At 46.5% G+C, this 18,690-nt stretch overlaps 1 protein-coding gene across 1 annotated transcript in view; it reads left to right on the forward strand.

The window, feature by feature from the left end:
• MUC16 (mucin 16, cell surface associated) overlaps positions 1-18,690 on the forward strand; it is an 81,625-nt gene that overhangs the window by 15,428 nt on the left and 47,507 nt on the right. Inside the window, exons 13-26 of the mRNA XM_064279869.1 lie at positions 4,041-4,223; positions 4,578-4,613; positions 4,900-4,907; positions 6,786-6,910; positions 7,158-7,225; positions 11,678-11,963; positions 12,464-12,619; positions 12,980-13,047; positions 13,686-13,858; positions 14,157-14,192; positions 17,314-17,468; positions 17,574-17,641; positions 18,051-18,223; positions 18,524-18,559. Of these exons, the coding sequence (XP_064135939.1) occupies positions 4,041-4,223; positions 4,578-4,613; positions 4,900-4,907; positions 6,786-6,910; positions 7,158-7,225; positions 11,678-11,963; positions 12,464-12,619; positions 12,980-13,047; positions 13,686-13,858; positions 14,157-14,192; positions 17,314-17,468; positions 17,574-17,641; positions 18,051-18,223; positions 18,524-18,559 (1,571 nt within the window). The remainder of the gene's footprint in view (positions 1-4,040; positions 4,224-4,577; positions 4,614-4,899; positions 4,908-6,785; positions 6,911-7,157; positions 7,226-11,677; positions 11,964-12,463; positions 12,620-12,979; positions 13,048-13,685; positions 13,859-14,156; positions 14,193-17,313; positions 17,469-17,573; positions 17,642-18,050; positions 18,224-18,523; positions 18,560-18,690) is intronic.

The following is an 18,690-nucleotide window of genomic DNA, read 5'->3' on the forward strand; positions in this document are numbered from 1 at the left end:
CTTGCTTTCCAGGATTCCTTGGCAATCTTCATGTGGTGTCTATCTTCCACTTTTGAGCTTCCCCGTGTCTGCATCTGTGCTGCTCCTTATAACTTAGAAGTGATTCAGTTTAGGCTACAGTCTATACCAATATGGCCTCATTAACATAACTAAGAAAATCCTATCCCCAAACAGGACTCCAACACATATTTTAGGGGGTCAAAATTCAGTCCATAATAATTTAGTCCATAACAGGAGCCAACACTGCATGTGCACAACCCTGATAGTGAGCCCCTCCTTTAACGTTGGCCCTAGGTGCTTTGCCTGCCTCCCCTGTTGCCAGTCCTGGGGCTGGCCCTGTATACCGCCCTCTCTAAGTCACCAGAAATCCAATTAGACAGTCAGACTTCCAAGGCTTGAATAGGCCGTGCATGGCTTCCATTGCACTTAGAAGGGTATGGACAGGAAACTGCAGGCCAGCAGGACCCTCTTTGAAGTTCAAGGGCTATTCTCTTTGGCCTCCCAGTGACAACTCGTATGCAAGGAAATGTGACCTCAAGGGACAGATGTTAGAACCACACCATGTTCCGAAGACAAACCGGTATCTCTTGTAACAGCCCCTCAAGGGTGTTTTGGAGGATTTTGTCTTAGAAATTAATAGAGAGATGCTCAGGTTTTTCATGCATAAACTCATTTAGTTTATTGCAGGGTAGTCTTGCCAAGGTATGCAAGGAAGACGGTCATTCAGAAGTAGAGAATCAAAATTAATGGTTACAATTACAATGTTAGTTCAAAGGCAAGAGTCCAAACCTTTAGACTTCAGGCTTTTACCTTTAATGAGAGGTATCAGGATGAAGGTTTAACCATGGCTCAAACTCAGTGGACATTCCTTGCAGCTAGGGTCCGAATTTGGTGTTGGTGGACAGAGTCTCAGCAGGCTTTGGTTCTTCAGAGACAGAAAGAGACTAGAGAAAGATCCCTTTGCCTCTGTCTTCTCTCAGTGGGAGCCCTGGTGGCACAGTGGTTAAGAGCTCAGGATGCTAACCCAAAGGTCGACAGTTTAAATTTGTCAGGCACTCCTTGGAAACTCTATGGCGCAGTTCTACTCTGTCCTATAGGGTTACCATGAATCAGACTCCATGGCAATGGGTTTGGTTTTTGGTTTTCTCTCAGAGAGTGAGTGAAAATTCAGGATTTGTATGTGAAATTCTCACCTTGGTCTCACACAATAAGGGCCAGTGTGATGTCAAAGATTAGCAAGGCTTTTCTCCAGGGTTAGAGATGAGCCAAATGACACATCTTTTCTTCAAGGTTAGAGATTAGGGAGGGTGTTTATGCTTATGTCTCAGGGATAGTTTACAAAGATTAATTATGCTATTCTGTTAACTGTGTCCTCTTCTTTTAAATTTCATTTATTGTTGCTGAGACTATACACAGCAAAACATACACCAATTCAACAGTTTCTATATGTATAATTTAGTGACACTGATGACATTTTTCAAGTTGTGCATCAATCCTCATCCACCTTTTCTGAGTTGTTCTTCCCCAATTAATTTAAAGTCACTGTACCCTAAGGATTCCATCTAATCTTTCCAGTTGCTGTTGTCAACTTGATCCCGTATAAAAGTGCATAATGCTCAAAGCAGGTATTGTTTTTTTTACTAGTTAAGTTAAACATTTGTTTCGTTTTAAGAAGACTTCAGGGGATATTTTTGGTGTAAGGTTTAAAGATTACCTCCTAGTTTGCTGCCTTGGGTCTTTAAAGTGTGCAAGCAGCCATCTAAGGTACAACAATTGGTCTCTATTGCCTGGAGCAACAGAGGAAGAAGGAGAATCAGGAACAGGAGGAAGATATGGAATGTGTGGCTAATTGCCTCCATAAACAACTGCCTCTTTGCCATGAGACCAGAAGAACTGGATGATGCCCGACTACCATAGCTGAACATTTTAATCAAAAATTCTGTAGAAGAATCGTGATCAAAAGGGGGAAAATGTAGACCAGAATTTCAAATTCTCATGGACTCCAGACTTTCTGGAGCCATGGAGGCTGGATGATCCCCTGAAGCTATCTTCTTTATCACAGCACGTCAGGTCTAAGTCAACTTAATGGTTGCTGCACATCCATGCTTCTGTGTCTAAGTTCAGAATTTTTCTAAATAACTTTCTCATGGCTTACAGTTTCTAATGACTTATAGTTAATGTTAGAAAACTTCAAACTACAAAGGTAGACATATTTCTGTTTCTAAGTTCATATATGAGTGCTTATACATAGGTACTTTGAATGCATAATAGTGACTTATACCTTATGGGATCTGATATCATTATAGAAATATACAGAACCAAGGGAGAAGCCCAGTTATCAGGGTCAATGTACTCAGGGCAGCCAAAAGCTATAGCTTCCTGTCAGGTATTGAAGCCCATTCAAAGTCCTCCTGAACAAGATGCAGGTCACTAACCAAAGTCATTTACATCAGAGGCAATGTCACCAGGCAACACAACTGGCATTGCACCATTATCAGGTCTCTAGGATGAGAGGTGTCAGGATTGAAGGAAGACTCATTAACAACCTGAGTTATGCAGATGACACAACCTTGCTTGCTGAAAATGAACAGGACCTGAAGCACTTACTGATGAAGATCAAAGACCACAGCCTTCAGTATGAATTACACCTCAGCATAAAGAAAACAAAAATCCTCACAACTGGACCAATGAGCAACATCATGATAAACAGAGAAAAGATTGAAGTTGTCAAGGATTTCATTGTACTTGGATCCACAATCAACACCCATGGAAGCAGCAGTCAAGAAATCAAAAGACACATTGCATTAGGCAAATCTGTTGCAAAAGACCTCTTTAAAGTGTTGAAAGATGTCACCTTGAAGACTAAGGTATGCCTGATCCAAGCCATGGTGTTTTCAATCATCTCCTATGCATGTGAAAAGCTGGACAATGAATAAGGAAGACCGAAGAAGAATTGATGCCTTTGAATTGTGGTGTTGGAGAAGAATATTGACTACACCATGGACTGTCAAAAGAATGAACAAATCTGTCTTGGAAGAAGTACAACCGGAATATTCCTTAGAAGCAAGGATGGCGAGACTATGCCTTACATGCTTTGGACATGTTGTCAGGAGGGATCAGTCCCTGGAGAAGGACATCATGCTTAGTAAAGTAGAGGGTCAGTGAAAAAGAAGAAGACCCTCAACAAGATGATTGACACGGTGGCTGCAACAATAGGCTTAAGCATAACAATGATTGCGAGGATGGCGCAGGACCAGGCAACGTTTCGTTCTGTTGTATGTAGGTTGCTATGAGTCGGAACTGACTCAACAGCACCTAACAACAGGACGAGAGCTACAAACAGCTGAGCTCAAGGTCATTACCACCCTTCAGAGGTGCAAAGACCATTCCAATTCTCCCTGGTAATGTTCTCTGGCAGCGCAACCTGCTGGCATCTCAGGCCACGCCTTCAGGCCCAGTTTTTCCTGCTGCCCCTGGGAGATAATAATGCAAGAGGCTGGTGGGTGGCAGGTGAGGGGCCCCTGTTCTGCATCTTCTCATGCTCAGCAGCTCAAGTCCAGAAATCAGTTTGGCTCAGCTTTTTGAGAGCTAAGGAGTCTCCGTTTCAAACCGCTATCCAGTCTTTCCAAGGACTGGGGGTGGCCTGGGAATAGTTGTTTAATTAACCAGTTAGTTAATGAGTACCTGTAATGTACCTGGCACCAGGGATGGGTACGTATATCAATCATCTCTGAATCCCACAACATTTGAACCAAGTGGCTGCAGCATTATTCACACTGTGCAGGTAGGAGAACCAAGAGTCAGGGAAGATGTGCAGTTATGAAAAAAAGACAGAGCTAGGGTTTGAATCAATAGTCATCTGACTCTAAAGTGTGCATTCTGGTCTTCCATAGCTCAAAGATGTCCCTTTTTTTGTGGGTGGCTCATGTCTGGGCCTAAAGGGCTTATTAGGAGGCATCCATACGCAAGTGGGCTCAGAAAAGGATGCCCTGTCAAGGGTGCGGCTCTGTCTGCATCCCTCTGTCCTTCCCCACCCCCAGGCCCAAAAAAGATGGAGAAGCCACTGGAGTGGATGCTGTCTGCACCTACCACTCTGAGCCCACAGGCCTTGGGCTGGACAGAGAGTGGCTCTACTGGGAGCTGAGCCACCAGACTCATGGCATCACCCGGCTGGGCCCCTACACTCTGGACAGAGACAGTCTCTATGTCAATGGTGAGTGGTGGTAGTAATAGGGGTCTTCTCCTGCTCCCTAGCAGGGTCCTGCTGCTGCTGCTGCTGAGCTCTGGCCACAGGATACATCCCTGTCTGCATCTAGATTTCTCTCTCCTCACTCTTTCCTTTGTAAGCATCTGCTGCTTCCCCACCAAGTGCGAAGCCACAGAGAGATAGAGACAGGAAGTCAGAAAAGGGCTGTAGGAGGCATCACCCAGAACCTGGAAGGGATATGACCCCCTGACTCAAGGACACCTTCTTGGGGCCTTCCCGTTGGCATCTGTTCTTCCTCGATGGTCCAGCCCCTCCGTTCCTCCCTGAACTTTTCAAATACTCCACCTCACTCTTACCTTACTCTCTGCAGGTTACACCAGACCAGCCTGGACTCCCATTCCCAATGGTAAGTGTTCAAATCCCAGAAGGCCCTGCGTCCCATTTCCCCTTGCAGGGGTAGTTGGTCCCTCCCCCCACAGTCGAGGGCCCTGGGGATTAGGAAGCTGTAGGGCCCTGGTCACACACCCCCAACCTCTGCCTTCTGTGACTCAGGCTGGGTGTCAGGGCCCCTCGTCAATGACACCTCCAAGGTGCTGGGGCTGCATCATTCCCATTTCTGATGCTTCTTCTTCAGTTGCTGTGACTGTCACACTATCCTCGGGAGCCTCTGCTGCTCCAATCCCTTTCTCCAGCTCCACAGGTAGGAGCCTGCTCTCCATGTCTCCTTCTTTCCCACCCACATGCCTCTGTACTTGGCAGTAAGAAGAGCAAATGGAGTTTGCACAGGCAGGTTAAAGCAACGGGACATGGTGGGGGGCATAAGCCCTTGAGACCACTCCCCTGTCATGGACCAGTGCAGCTCCATGCCTGGGTTTGGAGAGCCCTGTGACTCCAGGTTTACACTTCCAGACTAGAGCACTAAGTCCCTTTAATCCATCCTTTGCTTTCTGCTAAGGCATTGTATCAGTTAGCTTTTACTGCATAACAAACAACCCCAAAATTTAGTGAATTAAAAAACAACCGTTAACTACTGTGCACTAGTATACAGATCAGTTGGGCAGTTCCTCTGGTCTCAGCTGGGCTCCCTTATGTGTCTGCTGTCACCTGCAGGTCGGCTAGGTGCCTCAGCTTCTAGGGGATGCTTGGCTGTTGGTTGGAGTGCCTCAGTTCTCCTTCATGCGGCCTGTCATCCAATAGGCTAGCTTGGGCTCATTCATATGATGGTCATTTGAGTTCTCAGCAGCAGGGAGGACAAGTGCTTTTCAGCCTTTAACTGTGTCACATTTCTCTTATCCTATTGACCAAATAAATAAATAAATAAATAAAATATTGACCAAAACAAGTCGCATGTCCAGGCCAGATTCAAGAGGTGGAAAAATAGACACCCACCTCTGAATGGAAGGGGCTGTAACATCCCATTGCAAGGATATAGATGCAAGGAGGGGAAGAATTTGTGACCATTTTGACAGTCAACCCAGGTGACCTGCTAGGGGCAGCTTGTGACCATGTTCTCTGTCCCTAGCCCTTAGGAGGTCCAGGGGGTCAGTTAGTGAGACCAGAACTAGCAGTTCATTCTGGGACAGTGCCCAAAGCTTCACCTTCTTTTAGGATGGAAAGGAAATAAAACCAGTTGCCATGAAGTCAACTCCAACTCATGGCAACTCCATGTGTGTCAGAGCAGAACTGCACTCCATGGGGTTTTCAACGGGTGTTTTTTCGGAAGTAGATTGTCGGCTTTCTTTCGAGGCACCTCAGGTGGACTCTAACCTCCAGCTTTTCAGTTAGCAGCCATGTGCATTAACTATTTGTGCCCCCCAGGGACAGACAGGAAATAGAACAGGGCAATCCAAGCCTAAATCAGAAGGGACAGAGACTAAGAGGGTCAGCAGAGAAAGCAGAGGTAAACAACGTTAATATCAGCAATGACAACATGGAACACCAGCATTCACTGATTGTTTGTCATGTACCAGCAACCTTGCTTTATATGTATGATCTTACTTCAGCCCTAGCAGGTAGGCGCTATTACTTCTTCATCTGAGAGAGGCAGAAAATGGAGCTCTGGATGCTCCATGATTTTTCTGGGGTCAAAAAAAAAAAAAAATTTTTTTTTTTTTTTTACATAGCCAGCAGACGGCCAGGACTTAATCTCAAGTCTTTCAAACTCCAGAGCCTGAGCTTGTGCCTTAAGGAGCTGTGTGGCCTTGGGCAGTACCTTAACCTCTCTGAAACTCAATTTCATCCTCTGTAAATTGGCACTAATTAATAGAACTCACCTCATGGGATTGTTTGGGGATTAAAGGAGGTACTGTTTATCACAGAGTGTAGCATAGAGTAAGCTCTTGCCAAATACCAGCTGGTATCATTGCTGCTGTTTTCATGGTTATGGTTATCATTACTATTACTAGCATCTTTCTAAAGAAAGTTTTCCATTTTGAGAAGAGACATTCTGGCCTTGTGCAACAGAGGTAAACACACTGCCCATCACAGAGATGGATGGAGATTCTCAGTTCCCACCTCCACCAGGTCTAGTACAGGCCTGATTCAGGGCATGGCTTCTTCTCTCTCTCCACTGCCGTAGCCCCTAGCTATGTCCTGGTGCCCTTCACCCTCAACTTCACCATCACCAACCTGCGCTACGTGGAGGACATGCATCTCCCAGGCTCCCTGAAGTTCAATACCACGGAGAAGGTCCTGCAGCACCTGGTGAGAGCCCTGCCCACCTCATTCAGGCCCTCTACTGATGCCTGCCCCACTCACCTTCCTCCTGCCCACCATCTGAGTCAAGCCCTGCCCACTGATATTTGCCCCACTCACTTCACCCCACCTCCCAGCCGATGCCAGCTCTGCCCACCTCAACCTTGCTCCACCCACTGGTGCCTGCCCAGCCCACCTCACACTTGCCCCACCCTTGTCTTCTCAGACCTCCTCTTCACCTCCCTCTCTTCTCCAGCTCAAGCCCTTGTTCAAGAACACCAGTATTGGCCTTCTCTACTCCAGCTGCAGACTAACCTCCCTCAGGTGAGACCTCCAGAGAAGGTGGCCTCCCAGGCATGATGAGGACTCTACCCAAAGGCTCCCAGGGGTGGGCCCTCCCACTTTAACCATTTCCAGCCCCAAGCCTGGGATAGCAGCTGCCTGTGGGGCTCCTGACTCATGAGTCCTCAAATCTCCCATGCAGTTTTTACTGGGAACAAAAAGAAAAATGGAACAGCTCACAAGTATGCACCAAACCCCTTCACAAAGGACACACCCCTGATTGAAACATTTGCTGTATGTCAGTGAGCTGCTCAGCCTGCCATGCCCCCAACCCTACACCATGTCCAAAGGTTAACACACACTGTGCTAACCAACCCCACACCACAGCCAAATGCTCCTGAAGGTTAATTCACATCATGTCAGCGAACCCTACACGACATCCAAACACTCCTGAAGGTTAACACACACTGAAGGTTAATGCTCACTGTGTGTCAGGCATTGGCATAAACCAGGGTTCTTCTGCCACCTCAACACTGCAGGTAGTCCTTGCCTGAACAACGGGGTTCTGTTCCGGCAGCTCCGTTGTAAGTCAGTTCTGACGTAAGTTGAATACTTCATTTAAGTTTTTATTTTTACTGCATTTTATTATCAGTATTTTTATAAATCCAATCTTTATTTTCTTTGAGGGTTAGAAACATTACATATAAACTTACAGCTATATTTTAACACATACCTACATACATAAAAATTGCACACATCATTTAAGGAAAATGACGGTTTAAGTGCAGTTCTTCGTAACTCTAATACATTGTAAGTCAGAGACTACCTGTATTGACATTCTGGGTTGGTAATTCTTTGCTGTGGGAGGCGGTCCTCTACATTTGAGGATATTAAGCAGCATCCTTACCCCAGACCCACCAGATACTAGTAGCACCTCCCCAGTTGCAACAATCAAAAATGTCTACAGATGTTGCCAAATGTCTCTGAGGGTACAAAATTGCTCCAGGTTGAAAATCACAGAGCTAAATGCTTCCCATACATCATCGCCTTAAACTCTTACAAAAAAGCTATTATTATCAGCTGTGTGGCCTTGGGCCACTAAATTAGCCTCTCTGAAACTCTCTTTCATCCTCTGTAAGTGGATAGTAAGACTAACCTCATGCGATTGTCGGGAGGATTAAATGAGGTACTGGATGGATGGAAGGTGCTTAGCAGAGTGTGGCATGGAGTAGGCTCTCACCAAATATCAGCCATTACCATTGCTGCTTACAGATGAAAAACCAAAGCACAGGAAAGTAAGGCATGTGCGCAGAGCCGCACAGTTTTCAAATGGTGAGCCGGATTCGAGCCCAGTCTCTGAAGAATCCATTTATTTATCCACTAAGCTTACCTTGCCTCTTCCTCTCAGGAAGAACTTCATGCCCTCATCCCCCTTTCCCTGTGAACCCAGCCTCCAGTTCTCTGCTTCTTTGCAGGGAGGAGGTGAGGGGCTTGTCCCTTGCCAGGTCACAGATGGGGCTTTTCAAGTATGAGTGGCTGGCTCTGTTCTGAGGTCTCTGGGAGGGTTTAACTTTGCTGAGCATCTTCTTGGAATACACTCCATGCCTCTGCAGAAGTGGAGAGAGAGGAGATCCTCTTCTGACATACTAGGTGGAGAAGGAAGGAAGGAAGTCATCTCTTAGAGACAAACCCAGGGTGCTGATGTACCCCTACCACAGTGGTCTCTCCCCTCTCCTAAACTGGGGTTTCACAAATTTTCTGTCCTTGCACAAATGTTCTTTGAGCACCTAATGTGTACCACACTCTGCACTCAGCTCAGAATACTCAGTGGAGGCTAAGCATAGACTACTGTCAAGAAAACTCGTAAACAGATAACTAACAGAGTGGCAATATGGTAAATAATAATAATAAATAGCAAATCCTCACCTGGTATGGCACAACCTTGCTTGTTGAAAGTGAAGTGGACTTGAAGCACTTACTGATGAAGATCAAAGACCACACAGTTTTCAGTATGGATTACACATCAACAAAAAGAAAACAAAAATCCTCACAACTGGACCAATAAGCAACATCATGATAAATGGAGAAAAGATTGAAGGTGTCAAGGATTTCATTGTACTTGAATCCATAGTCAACACCCATGGAAGCAGCAGTCAAGAAATCAAAAGATGCATTGCTTTGGGCAAATCTGCTGCAAAAGACCTCTTTAAAGTGTTGAAAAGGAAAGATGTCACCTTGAAGACTAAGGTGTGCCTGACCCAAGCTGTGATGTTTTCAATCGCCTCATATGCAAAGTGGACTATGAATAAGGAAGACCAATGAAGAATTGACATCTTTGAATTGTGGTGTTGGCGAAGAACATTGAATATATCATGGACTGCCAAAACAACAAACAAATCTCTCTTGGAAGGAGTATAGCCAGAATGCTCCTTAGAGGCAAGGATAGTGAGACTGTGTCTCACATATCTTGGACATGTTATCAGGAGGGATCAGTCTCTGGAGAAGGACATCATGCTTGGTAAAGTGGAGGGTCAGTGAAAAAGAGGAAGACCCTCAATGAGATGATTGAAACAGTGGCTGCAACAATTGGCTCAAGCATAACAACGATTGTGAGGATGGTGCAAGACTGGGCAGTGTTTCATTCTGTTGTACATGGGGTCACTATGAATCAGAACCACCTCAATGGCACCTAACAACAACACCACCTAGTAATTAGGGTGTATCAGTTACTATTTTAAGCACTTATATTAATTCATTTAATCCTCACAAGATTTCCCTTCTCATCAGTGTGGTGGGTACCAATCATTATTCCCATTTTATAGATGAGAAAACTGAGACATAGAGAGACCGTTGAAGTGCCAAGAGATGAGGTAAGGGCAGCGGGCTCAGGAGAAACTGATATCAAAGCTCCTACCTGGAAACAAGTAGGTGTTGGCCAAGAGACACCTCTGGGCCAGGAGACGCAGCTCTGGGGAAAGGGAAAAATGGGTACCAAGGGCAGGGCCTGACGTGGGGCATGCAAGTAGATTGGAAATACTCAGCTGCAAGTGTGAGAGTAGAGAGGTGAGCAGGGCCATCATGGACGTTCTGATGTCATGTGAAGACACTTCTGGTCCCATCTAAAGGCAGTAGGGAACCATGGAAGAATTTCAACAAAAGTCTAACAAGGAAATACTTCCATTCAGAGTGAGAATTGGCTGCTTTATGGAGAGTGGATTGTAAAGGGTAGAGAGGATGTGATGAGAGCCTGGACTCAGGAGGCAATGTTTGTTGTTGTTGGTGCCGTCTAGTCGGTTCCAGCTCATAGTGACCTATGTACAACAGAAAGAAACACTGCCTGGTCCTGTGCCATCCTTACAATCGGTGTTATGCTTGAGCCCGTTGTTGCAGCCACTGTGTCAATCTATCTCATTGAGGGTCTTCCTCTTTTCTGCTGACCCTGTACTTTACCAAGCATGATGTCCTTCTCCAGGGACTGATCCCTTCTAACAACATGTCCAAAGTATGTAAGACACAGCCTCGCCATACTTGCTTCTAAGGAGCATTCTGGTTGTTCTTCTTCCAAGACAGATTTGTTTGTTCTTTTGGCAGTCCATGTATATTCAGTATTCGTCACCAACACCACAATTCGAAGGCATCAATTCTTCTTCAGTCTTCCTTATTCATTGTTTATGAATAAGGCAATGTTTAAGGAACGATTTTTACGATGTGAAGCAAATTCCCTCAATGGTGGGTGATGCAGTATCTTGGATTCTGTTGACAAGAACTCTACCACTTTCTTTTTCTTTTTATTAAATGATATTTTACTGTGTTTTTAATGAAGGTTTATACAGCAGTTTAGGTTCCCATTCAACAATTTCTATACAAATTGTTCAGTGACATTTGTTACATTCTTTTCTATGCATGAGCATTCTCATTATTTCCGTTCTGGTTATTCCATTTCCAGTAATCTAGTTTCCCTGCCCCCTTAACTTCTTATCTTTGTTTTAAAGTAATTGTTGACCGTTTGGTCTCATATAGGTGATTTTTATTATCTCACGGTGATATTCTTTATTTTGTAAGACAATCTATTATTTAGCTAAAAGGTGACCTCAGCGGCTAGTTTCAGTTCAAGGTTTGAAGAGTATCTCAGGGCAATAGTCTCAGGGAGTCTTCTATTCTCAACCATTTAGGTAAGTGTGGATTTTTTAAGAATTTGAGGTTCTATTCCACATTTTTCTCCCATTCTATCAGAATCCATCTATTGTGTCCCTGATCAGAACAGTTGGTAGTGGAATATGGACACCATCTAGTTCTTGTGGTCTCAGGGTAGATGAGCCCATGGTTAGTATAAACTGTTAGTCTTGTAGACGAGTTTCTTCTTTGAGTCTTTAGTTTTCTTCTTTCTCTTTTAAGAGCCTTACCAGTTTCTAACTTTCCCTATATGCCCACCATGTCCTCAGGAGCCGCCCAAAGATGGATCCTCATTGTTCCCATCCTTGTATCTCTTCCTAGGTCTCAGAAAGATGGAGCAGCAACCAGCATGGAAGCCATATGCACCCATCACCCCAACCATGCAGGCCTTGGGCTGAACAGAGAGCAGCTGTACCAGGAGCTGAGCCAGTTGACCCATGGCATCACCCAGCTGGGCCCCTACACCCTGGACCAAGACAGTCTCTATGTCAATGGTGGGGGGCTGCCATCTTGTTTTGCATCCCAGAAGTCCTCACATCCTCCCTCCTCATCTCACCCTTTCCCTTCTCTCTCACTTACCTCATCCTTTTCCCCTCCACCTCTGCAGGTTACAACCATCAGACTTCAGAAAACACCCCCAGTGGTGAGTATTCAGTGATGCCAGAGAGCCCTTTCCCCTGGGAAGAAAACATCAGGCCCCTTGCCCACATTCCCTGTAGTCAGGAGGGAAGGAGTCAAGGGCACAGGCCAGGAAGTCATTGCATTAAGACTCAGCTGTGAATCACTTCTGTGTTGCCAACTGGGCATAGAGAAATGGCCACTAGATGTTGGCTGAGTGGGTGGATGAATGAAAGTAAATAAGCAATTCATTGGAAATAAATAAGACTATTGGGTCTTTGAATGGCTGTTTCAAAGCTTTGTAGCTTCCAAAATATTCCCTCCTTCACCTCAAGTAGATAGTGGTCAAATGTCATCCAAAACTAGTTCTTCTGGTACTTGGCCCCAAGGATCCTCAGCTATTGCTATGGTCCCCTGTGGGATGGGTGCTGGGTCTAGGCTTATGGCCTCAGGCCCTGTGCCCCACATCTTCCCCAGACTCTGCTCAAGCATGGCCTCTCTTCTCCTTCCTTTGCTGCAGCCACAGGCCCCACACTGGTGCCCTTCACCCTCAACTTCACCATCACCAACCTGCGCTACACCGAGAACATGGGGCCTCCAGGCTCTGTGAATTTCAACACCACAGAGAAGGTCCTGCAGTATTTGGTAAGAGGCCCTCCCACCTCTCTCCTGCCCTGCACACTGGTGCCAGCCCATCTCACCTCACTCTGCCCTGCCCACCTGTGCTAGCCCATTCCACCTCAGTCATGCCCTGCTCACTGATGCCATCCTTGCCCACCTATGCCAGCCTCTCCCACCTTGCTCCTACCCTGCTTATAGATGCCAGCCTCTCTCATCGCATTCCTACCCTGCTTACTTATGCCAAGCCTGTCCACCTATGAAAGTTCCTCCCACCTATACCAGCCATACCCACCTCACTCCTGCCCTGCCCACTGAGGGTAGCCCTGCCCACCTATCACTCCCTTTCTCTAGCTCCACTTCTCACCTCCCACTCCTTCTCCACAGCTTGGCCCCTTGTTCAAGAATAACAGTGTTGGTCTCTTCTACTCTGGCTGCAGACTGATCTCGCTCAGGTGAGACTCCCCGAAAGGACAGCTGGGGGGCTGCCCCATGTGCTCCCAGGCCCAAGCCTTTTGGGCAAGGTCCTTCCTGCCCTGCCTGACACAGTGTCCTTAGCAGAGTGGAATTCAGGAAGCACTTGCTCCAAAACCAAAACATCTCTTGGTCTTCCCTCTCACCCTCAAGCTTTATAGCATCCATAGGGAGGACTGGCCCCTCCCTGGTCACCCTCTGAACACCCTCTCCCCTTTCCTCTAAGGAGGGCATTTTCTTTGGGTGTTAAATTCTGTCCCCAGGGATTCTGTTCTCTCCAGACAAAGGTGCCTACTCCACTTGCTTTAATTCCAAATCCAGATCTTCCCCTGTCTCCTGTGTAAGCTCTTCATCTACAGTCCCTATGTCATGGATAGGCAGATTTCAGCCTTTCAACTTACTAAACATTTCATACCACAAATCAGTTCATTACAGCAACAAAAGAAAGTCCCATGCTGACCATCAGTTGGTGCCCTAAGAGAAACTAAGCCTCCCTTCTCACCTCTCTACCTGGTTTCTTTCTCATTTCCACTGACCCCTTGCTATCTTGCCCCCACAATCTCAAGACCCTCCTCTGGGGCACTCCATTTGTGTTCATCTCCTCTTCCTCCCTCTCCAGACCTGAGAAGTATGGAGCAGCCACCACAGTGGACGTCATCTGCACCCACCACCCTGACCCAGGGGGCCCAAGTCTGAACAGAGAGCAGGTTTACTGGGAGCTGAACCAGCTGACCAATGGAGTCACCCAGTTGGGCTCCTATACCCTGGACAGGGACAGTCTCTATGTCAACGGTGAGAGGCCCTGTGGGGGTGGGGGTCTCCTCCCCCTTGCTGGGTGGGTCCTGCTAGGGCAGGTATCTGCCCCAAGTCCAGGCCTCCATCTAGGCCTCTCATTTTAGAAGGCTTTGATTAAGGACTGTCTCTCCTGGGCAGGAGGGGTATGTGTGGCCTTTTATTACTGCCAAGTGGGGGCTCTGACTTCCTCATACAGAATCATAGGTGTGATGGTCCAGCTGCCATCTCTGCTGTGACCAAGTGGCCTCCTCATTGAATGTCTCTCCCTCCCCCTTCCTCAACATCCCATCTGCAGGTTACACCCACCGGACCTCAGCCACCACCTCCACCAGTGAGTATTATAGACCCTGACACCCCTATGTGCCTGGGATCACCACACACCTCCTGAACAATAGGAGTCGCTGGACCCGCCAACCCCTCCCCTGCCACTACTTACCATCAGAAAGGAAAAGGGTCCAGAAGACTTGCATAGTGTGTGGACTGAGTTGAGGATGAGATGGGTCACCCCTTTGCCCATGATCTTGAAGGATGATGCCCTCTCCCTGGGCTGAGAGGGGCATGAGAGAATTGTACATTTCCTTACCTCATTCTCCACCCCACCACCCGCTGCCATTTTCTTGGAGATAGCTCACCTTGGATTTCAACCCTGGTGTTTCTTCCCCAGAAGCTGTGACCTCCATATCCTTCCCAGCATCCTCTCTGGCACCTGCCCTCACCACCAAACCCACAGGTAGAAAAGGCTCTTATTGATAATGAAATTATTTCTCCAGCAGTACTTGTATCAAATAATTTCTTCCTTCATTGATTACTCTTCCCAAAGGAGCTCATCCATTTATGAGTATTCTGCAGACCATCTAGCCTCGGTACACAAATCCACACCTTACACTGGTCCATCCATCTCCTAGGACATCACTCACGTCGCTTGTTCTTAACATGACCACCCTGAAGTCATCATCATCCTTAAAACCTGCACCTTCTTTCATCACCAAACCCAGTGACAATCTTGCCAACATTGGCCTACCCTGTCCTTCACCTGCCACATCCATCCATCTCTCAAGACTTGCTTTTCTCTGCATCTGTATCACCTAAAATGTTACTCAGGTAACCAGCATTTTCCACTAGGATGGCTGCACTAGACACCACTCTGCCCTACATGTGTCCACCTAATTCCTGTCTTGTAGACAACCTTTGGATGGCTCTACCTGGCCTCAAGTCAGTCCAAACTCTGTTCTGGATAGTCACAACCTCCCCTTTTTGGGCTCAGAGGATCCTTCCAGTCCCATGTCTACACTTCTGTAGCCACCATGAAAGGACTTGAGATTTCTTGTGTGCAGCTGCTCTGCCCTACCACCAGGCCTTTGCCCAGGCTGTTCCTCTATCTGGAGTTCTTCTTCCAGTTGTTGGTTGTCATGTACCAAATTCTTAGCCCTTATCATAATTACATCTGAAATGGTGCTTCCTTTGTGAAGCTTTACTGAATCTTTGAGTTGGGTGACCTTTCTGGACTCATATGCCCTCCAATTACCCCTGTGCTTAATGGTCTGATCACTGACATGGCCACAATACCAGAAACTAAGGCATGTCTTAGTTTCCTAATGCCACTGTAACAGGATTATTACAAGTGGATGGATTTAAAGAGCAGAAAATTTTTTTTCTCACAATTCAGGAGACTAGAAGTCCAGATTCAGGGTACTGGCTCTAGGGGAAGGCTCTCTCTCTGTCAGCTCTAGGGGAAAATTCTTGTCACTTTCAGCTTCTGTAGCCCCAGCATTCCTCACTTCCTTGGTGATCTACACATGGCATCTAATTTCCCCAGTTTATGCTTGTGCTTCTGCATCTAATCTGTTATTTTTATAACTCAGAAGTGATCAGGTTCAGGACACACCCTACGCTGATGTTGTCGTTGTTCTTAGGTGCTATGGAGTCGATTTCAACTTGTATCAACCCTAAGTACAAAAAAAGCTGCCTGTCCTGAACCATCCTCATGATCCCGGTTATGCTTGAGACCATTGTTGCAGCCACTGAGTCAATCCATCTCTTTAAGGGTCACCCTCTTTTTGCTGATCGTTTACTTTACCACTCATGATGTCTTTCTCCAGGGACTGCTCCCTCCTGATAATATGTCCATACTTCTTGCTTCTAAGGAGCATTCTGGCTGCACTTCTTCCAAGACAGCTTTGTTCCTTCTTCTGGCAGTTCATGGTATATTCAACATTCTTCATCAACACCATAATTCAAAGACATCAGTTCTTCTTCCATTTTCCTTATATATTGTCCATCTCTTCCATGCATCTGAGGTGATTGAAAACTGCATGGCTGATCAGGCACATTTTTGTCCTTAAAGTGATATCTTTGCTTTTAAACACTTTAAAGAGGTCGTTTGTAAGAGATTTGCCAGTGAAATGTATCATTCGATTTCTTGACCACTGCTTCCACAGGCATTGCTTGTACATCCAAGTAAAATGAAATCCTTCATAACTTCAAAATTTTCTCTGTTTATCATGATGTTGCTTATTGGTCTAGTTGTGAAGATTTTGGTTTTCTCTATGTTGAAGTATAATCCATACTGAAGGCTGTAGTCTTTGATCTTCGTCATTAAATGCTTCATGTTCTCTTCAACTTCAGCAACCAAGGTTGTGTCATCTGCATATCGCAGGTTGTTAATAAGTCCTGCTGCAATCCTGATGCCCTGTTCTTCACATAGTCCAGCTTCTTGGATTATTTTCTCAGCATAAAGACTAAACAAGTATGGTGAAAGGATACAACCACGACACATGCCTTTCCTGATTTTAAATCACACAGTATCCCCTTGTTCTGTTCAAATGACTGCCTTTTGGTCTATGTACAGGTTCCTCATGAACACAATGAGGTGTTCTGGAATTTCCATTCTTCAAAATGTTATCCATAATTTGTTATGGTCCACACAGTCAAATGCCGTTGCATAGTCAATAAAACACAGTTCAGCATCTTTCTGGTATTCTCTGCTTTCAGCCAAGATCTATCTGACATCAGCTATGATAACCCTCATTCCACATCCTCTTCTGAATGTACCTTGAATTTCTGGCAATTCCTTGTCCATGTACTGCTGCAACCATTTTTGAATTATTTTCAGCAAAATAATTTAAAATATTAAAGCTTACAGCCTAAAAGGCCCTATGGGGCAGTTCTCTGTTATAACAGATACCTATGATCCACAGGTATAAGGATTAGGATTCCAACACATATTTTGGGGAGACACAATTCAATCCTATACCTTATTCACCTATAAACCTACAAAGCCCAACACAGAGTTTGGCACCCATTAGTGCAAAATTATTAGACATTGAATGAAATGTCTCGAGTATTCCAGAATATTCCCTCCTTCAGCTCCGGCAGCCAATAGCTGTATTTAGTCCACTACTGGTGCTTCTGGCCAGGTTTCAGGCAACCTTGACCATTGCTATGGTCCAAAGGGACAACTTCCTCTTTCTCCCCCAACGCAGCTCCTGAACTTGCCTTGGTTCTGCTCACTCTTAACTTCACCATTACCAACCTGCTCTACACGGATAACATGGGATGCCCAGGCTCCACCAAGTTCAACTTCACTGAGAAGGTTCTGCAGCACCTGGTAAGGACCCGGTGATGATCACTTTGAAGCCCCACCTCATCCCTGCCCATGCAGCCCCTCAGCCCCTTGGGCCATCCTGCTCACTTCCTTCTCTTTTCTCACCAGCTTGGGCCCTTGCTCAATAAGTCCAGTGTGGGAACCCTCTACTCTGGCTGCAGACTGACCTCGCTCAGGTGAGACACCTTGAAAAGGCAACTGGTGGGGATGCCACAGGTGTCCCCAGGCAGTTTCCTTCCTGCCCTGCCAGATACAGTGTCCTCACAGAGGTGCATTGCAGGAGGCACTTCATCCAGGACCAAGGCATCTCCCAGTCCCCACTCTACAAAACCCATCAGCAGGACTGGCGCTTTCTTGTTCACCCCCTGAACTCTCCTTTCCTGTGACCACAGAGGGCATTTCCTTTGGATGCTAAATTCTGCTCCAGGGATTCTTTCCAGACAAATATGCCTTGTGTACTAGCTTTAATCCCAAATCCAGCTCTGCACCTGTCTCATTTCCCCTGCCCATTCTTGTCCTACTAAAGGCTCTCAGGACCCCTGTCTGGGGGACTCTATTTGTTGTCATGCCCCTCATCCACCCCAGGCCCAAGAAGGATGGGAAAGCCACCAGAGTGGACACCATCTGCACCCTCCACCATGACCCTGAGAGCCGCAGCCTGGACAGAGAGCGGCTTTACTGGGAGCTGAACCAGCTGACTCATGGGGTCACCCAGCTGGGCCCCTACACCCTAGACAGGAACAGTCTCTATGTTAACGGTGAGAGGCCATGCTATCGTGGGGGTCTCCTTCCCCTTGCTGGATGTGTTCTGCTAGGACAGGTATCTGCCCCAACTTCAGACTTTCATCTAGGCCTATCATTATAGTGGGCTTTGAGCAAGGCCTCTGTCTCTCCTGGGAGGGAGAGGGATATGTGGCCTTTGATCACTGCCAGCTAGGGGCTCTGTCTTCCTTGAAAGGAATCACAGCTATGATGGCCTAGCCACCATCTCTACTTTGACCTAGTGGCCTCCTCATTGAATGTCTCTTCCTCCCCCTTCCTCACCATCCCATTTGCAGGTTACACCCGCTGGGCCTCAGCCACCTCTTCCACCAGTGAGTATCACAGACCTCAATATCCCGGTGTGCCTGGGATCACCCCACATCTCCTGAACAATAGGAGCTGCTGGACTTGCCAACCTTTCCCCTGCCACTACTTACCATCCAGAAGGAAAGGGTCCAAAAGA

This window comes from Loxodonta africana, chromosome 3 (genome assembly GCF_030014295.1).
Source record: "Loxodonta africana isolate mLoxAfr1 chromosome 3, mLoxAfr1.hap2, whole genome shotgun sequence".
In the NCBI taxonomy this organism is placed as follows: domain Eukaryota; kingdom Metazoa; phylum Chordata; class Mammalia; order Proboscidea; family Elephantidae; genus Loxodonta; species Loxodonta africana.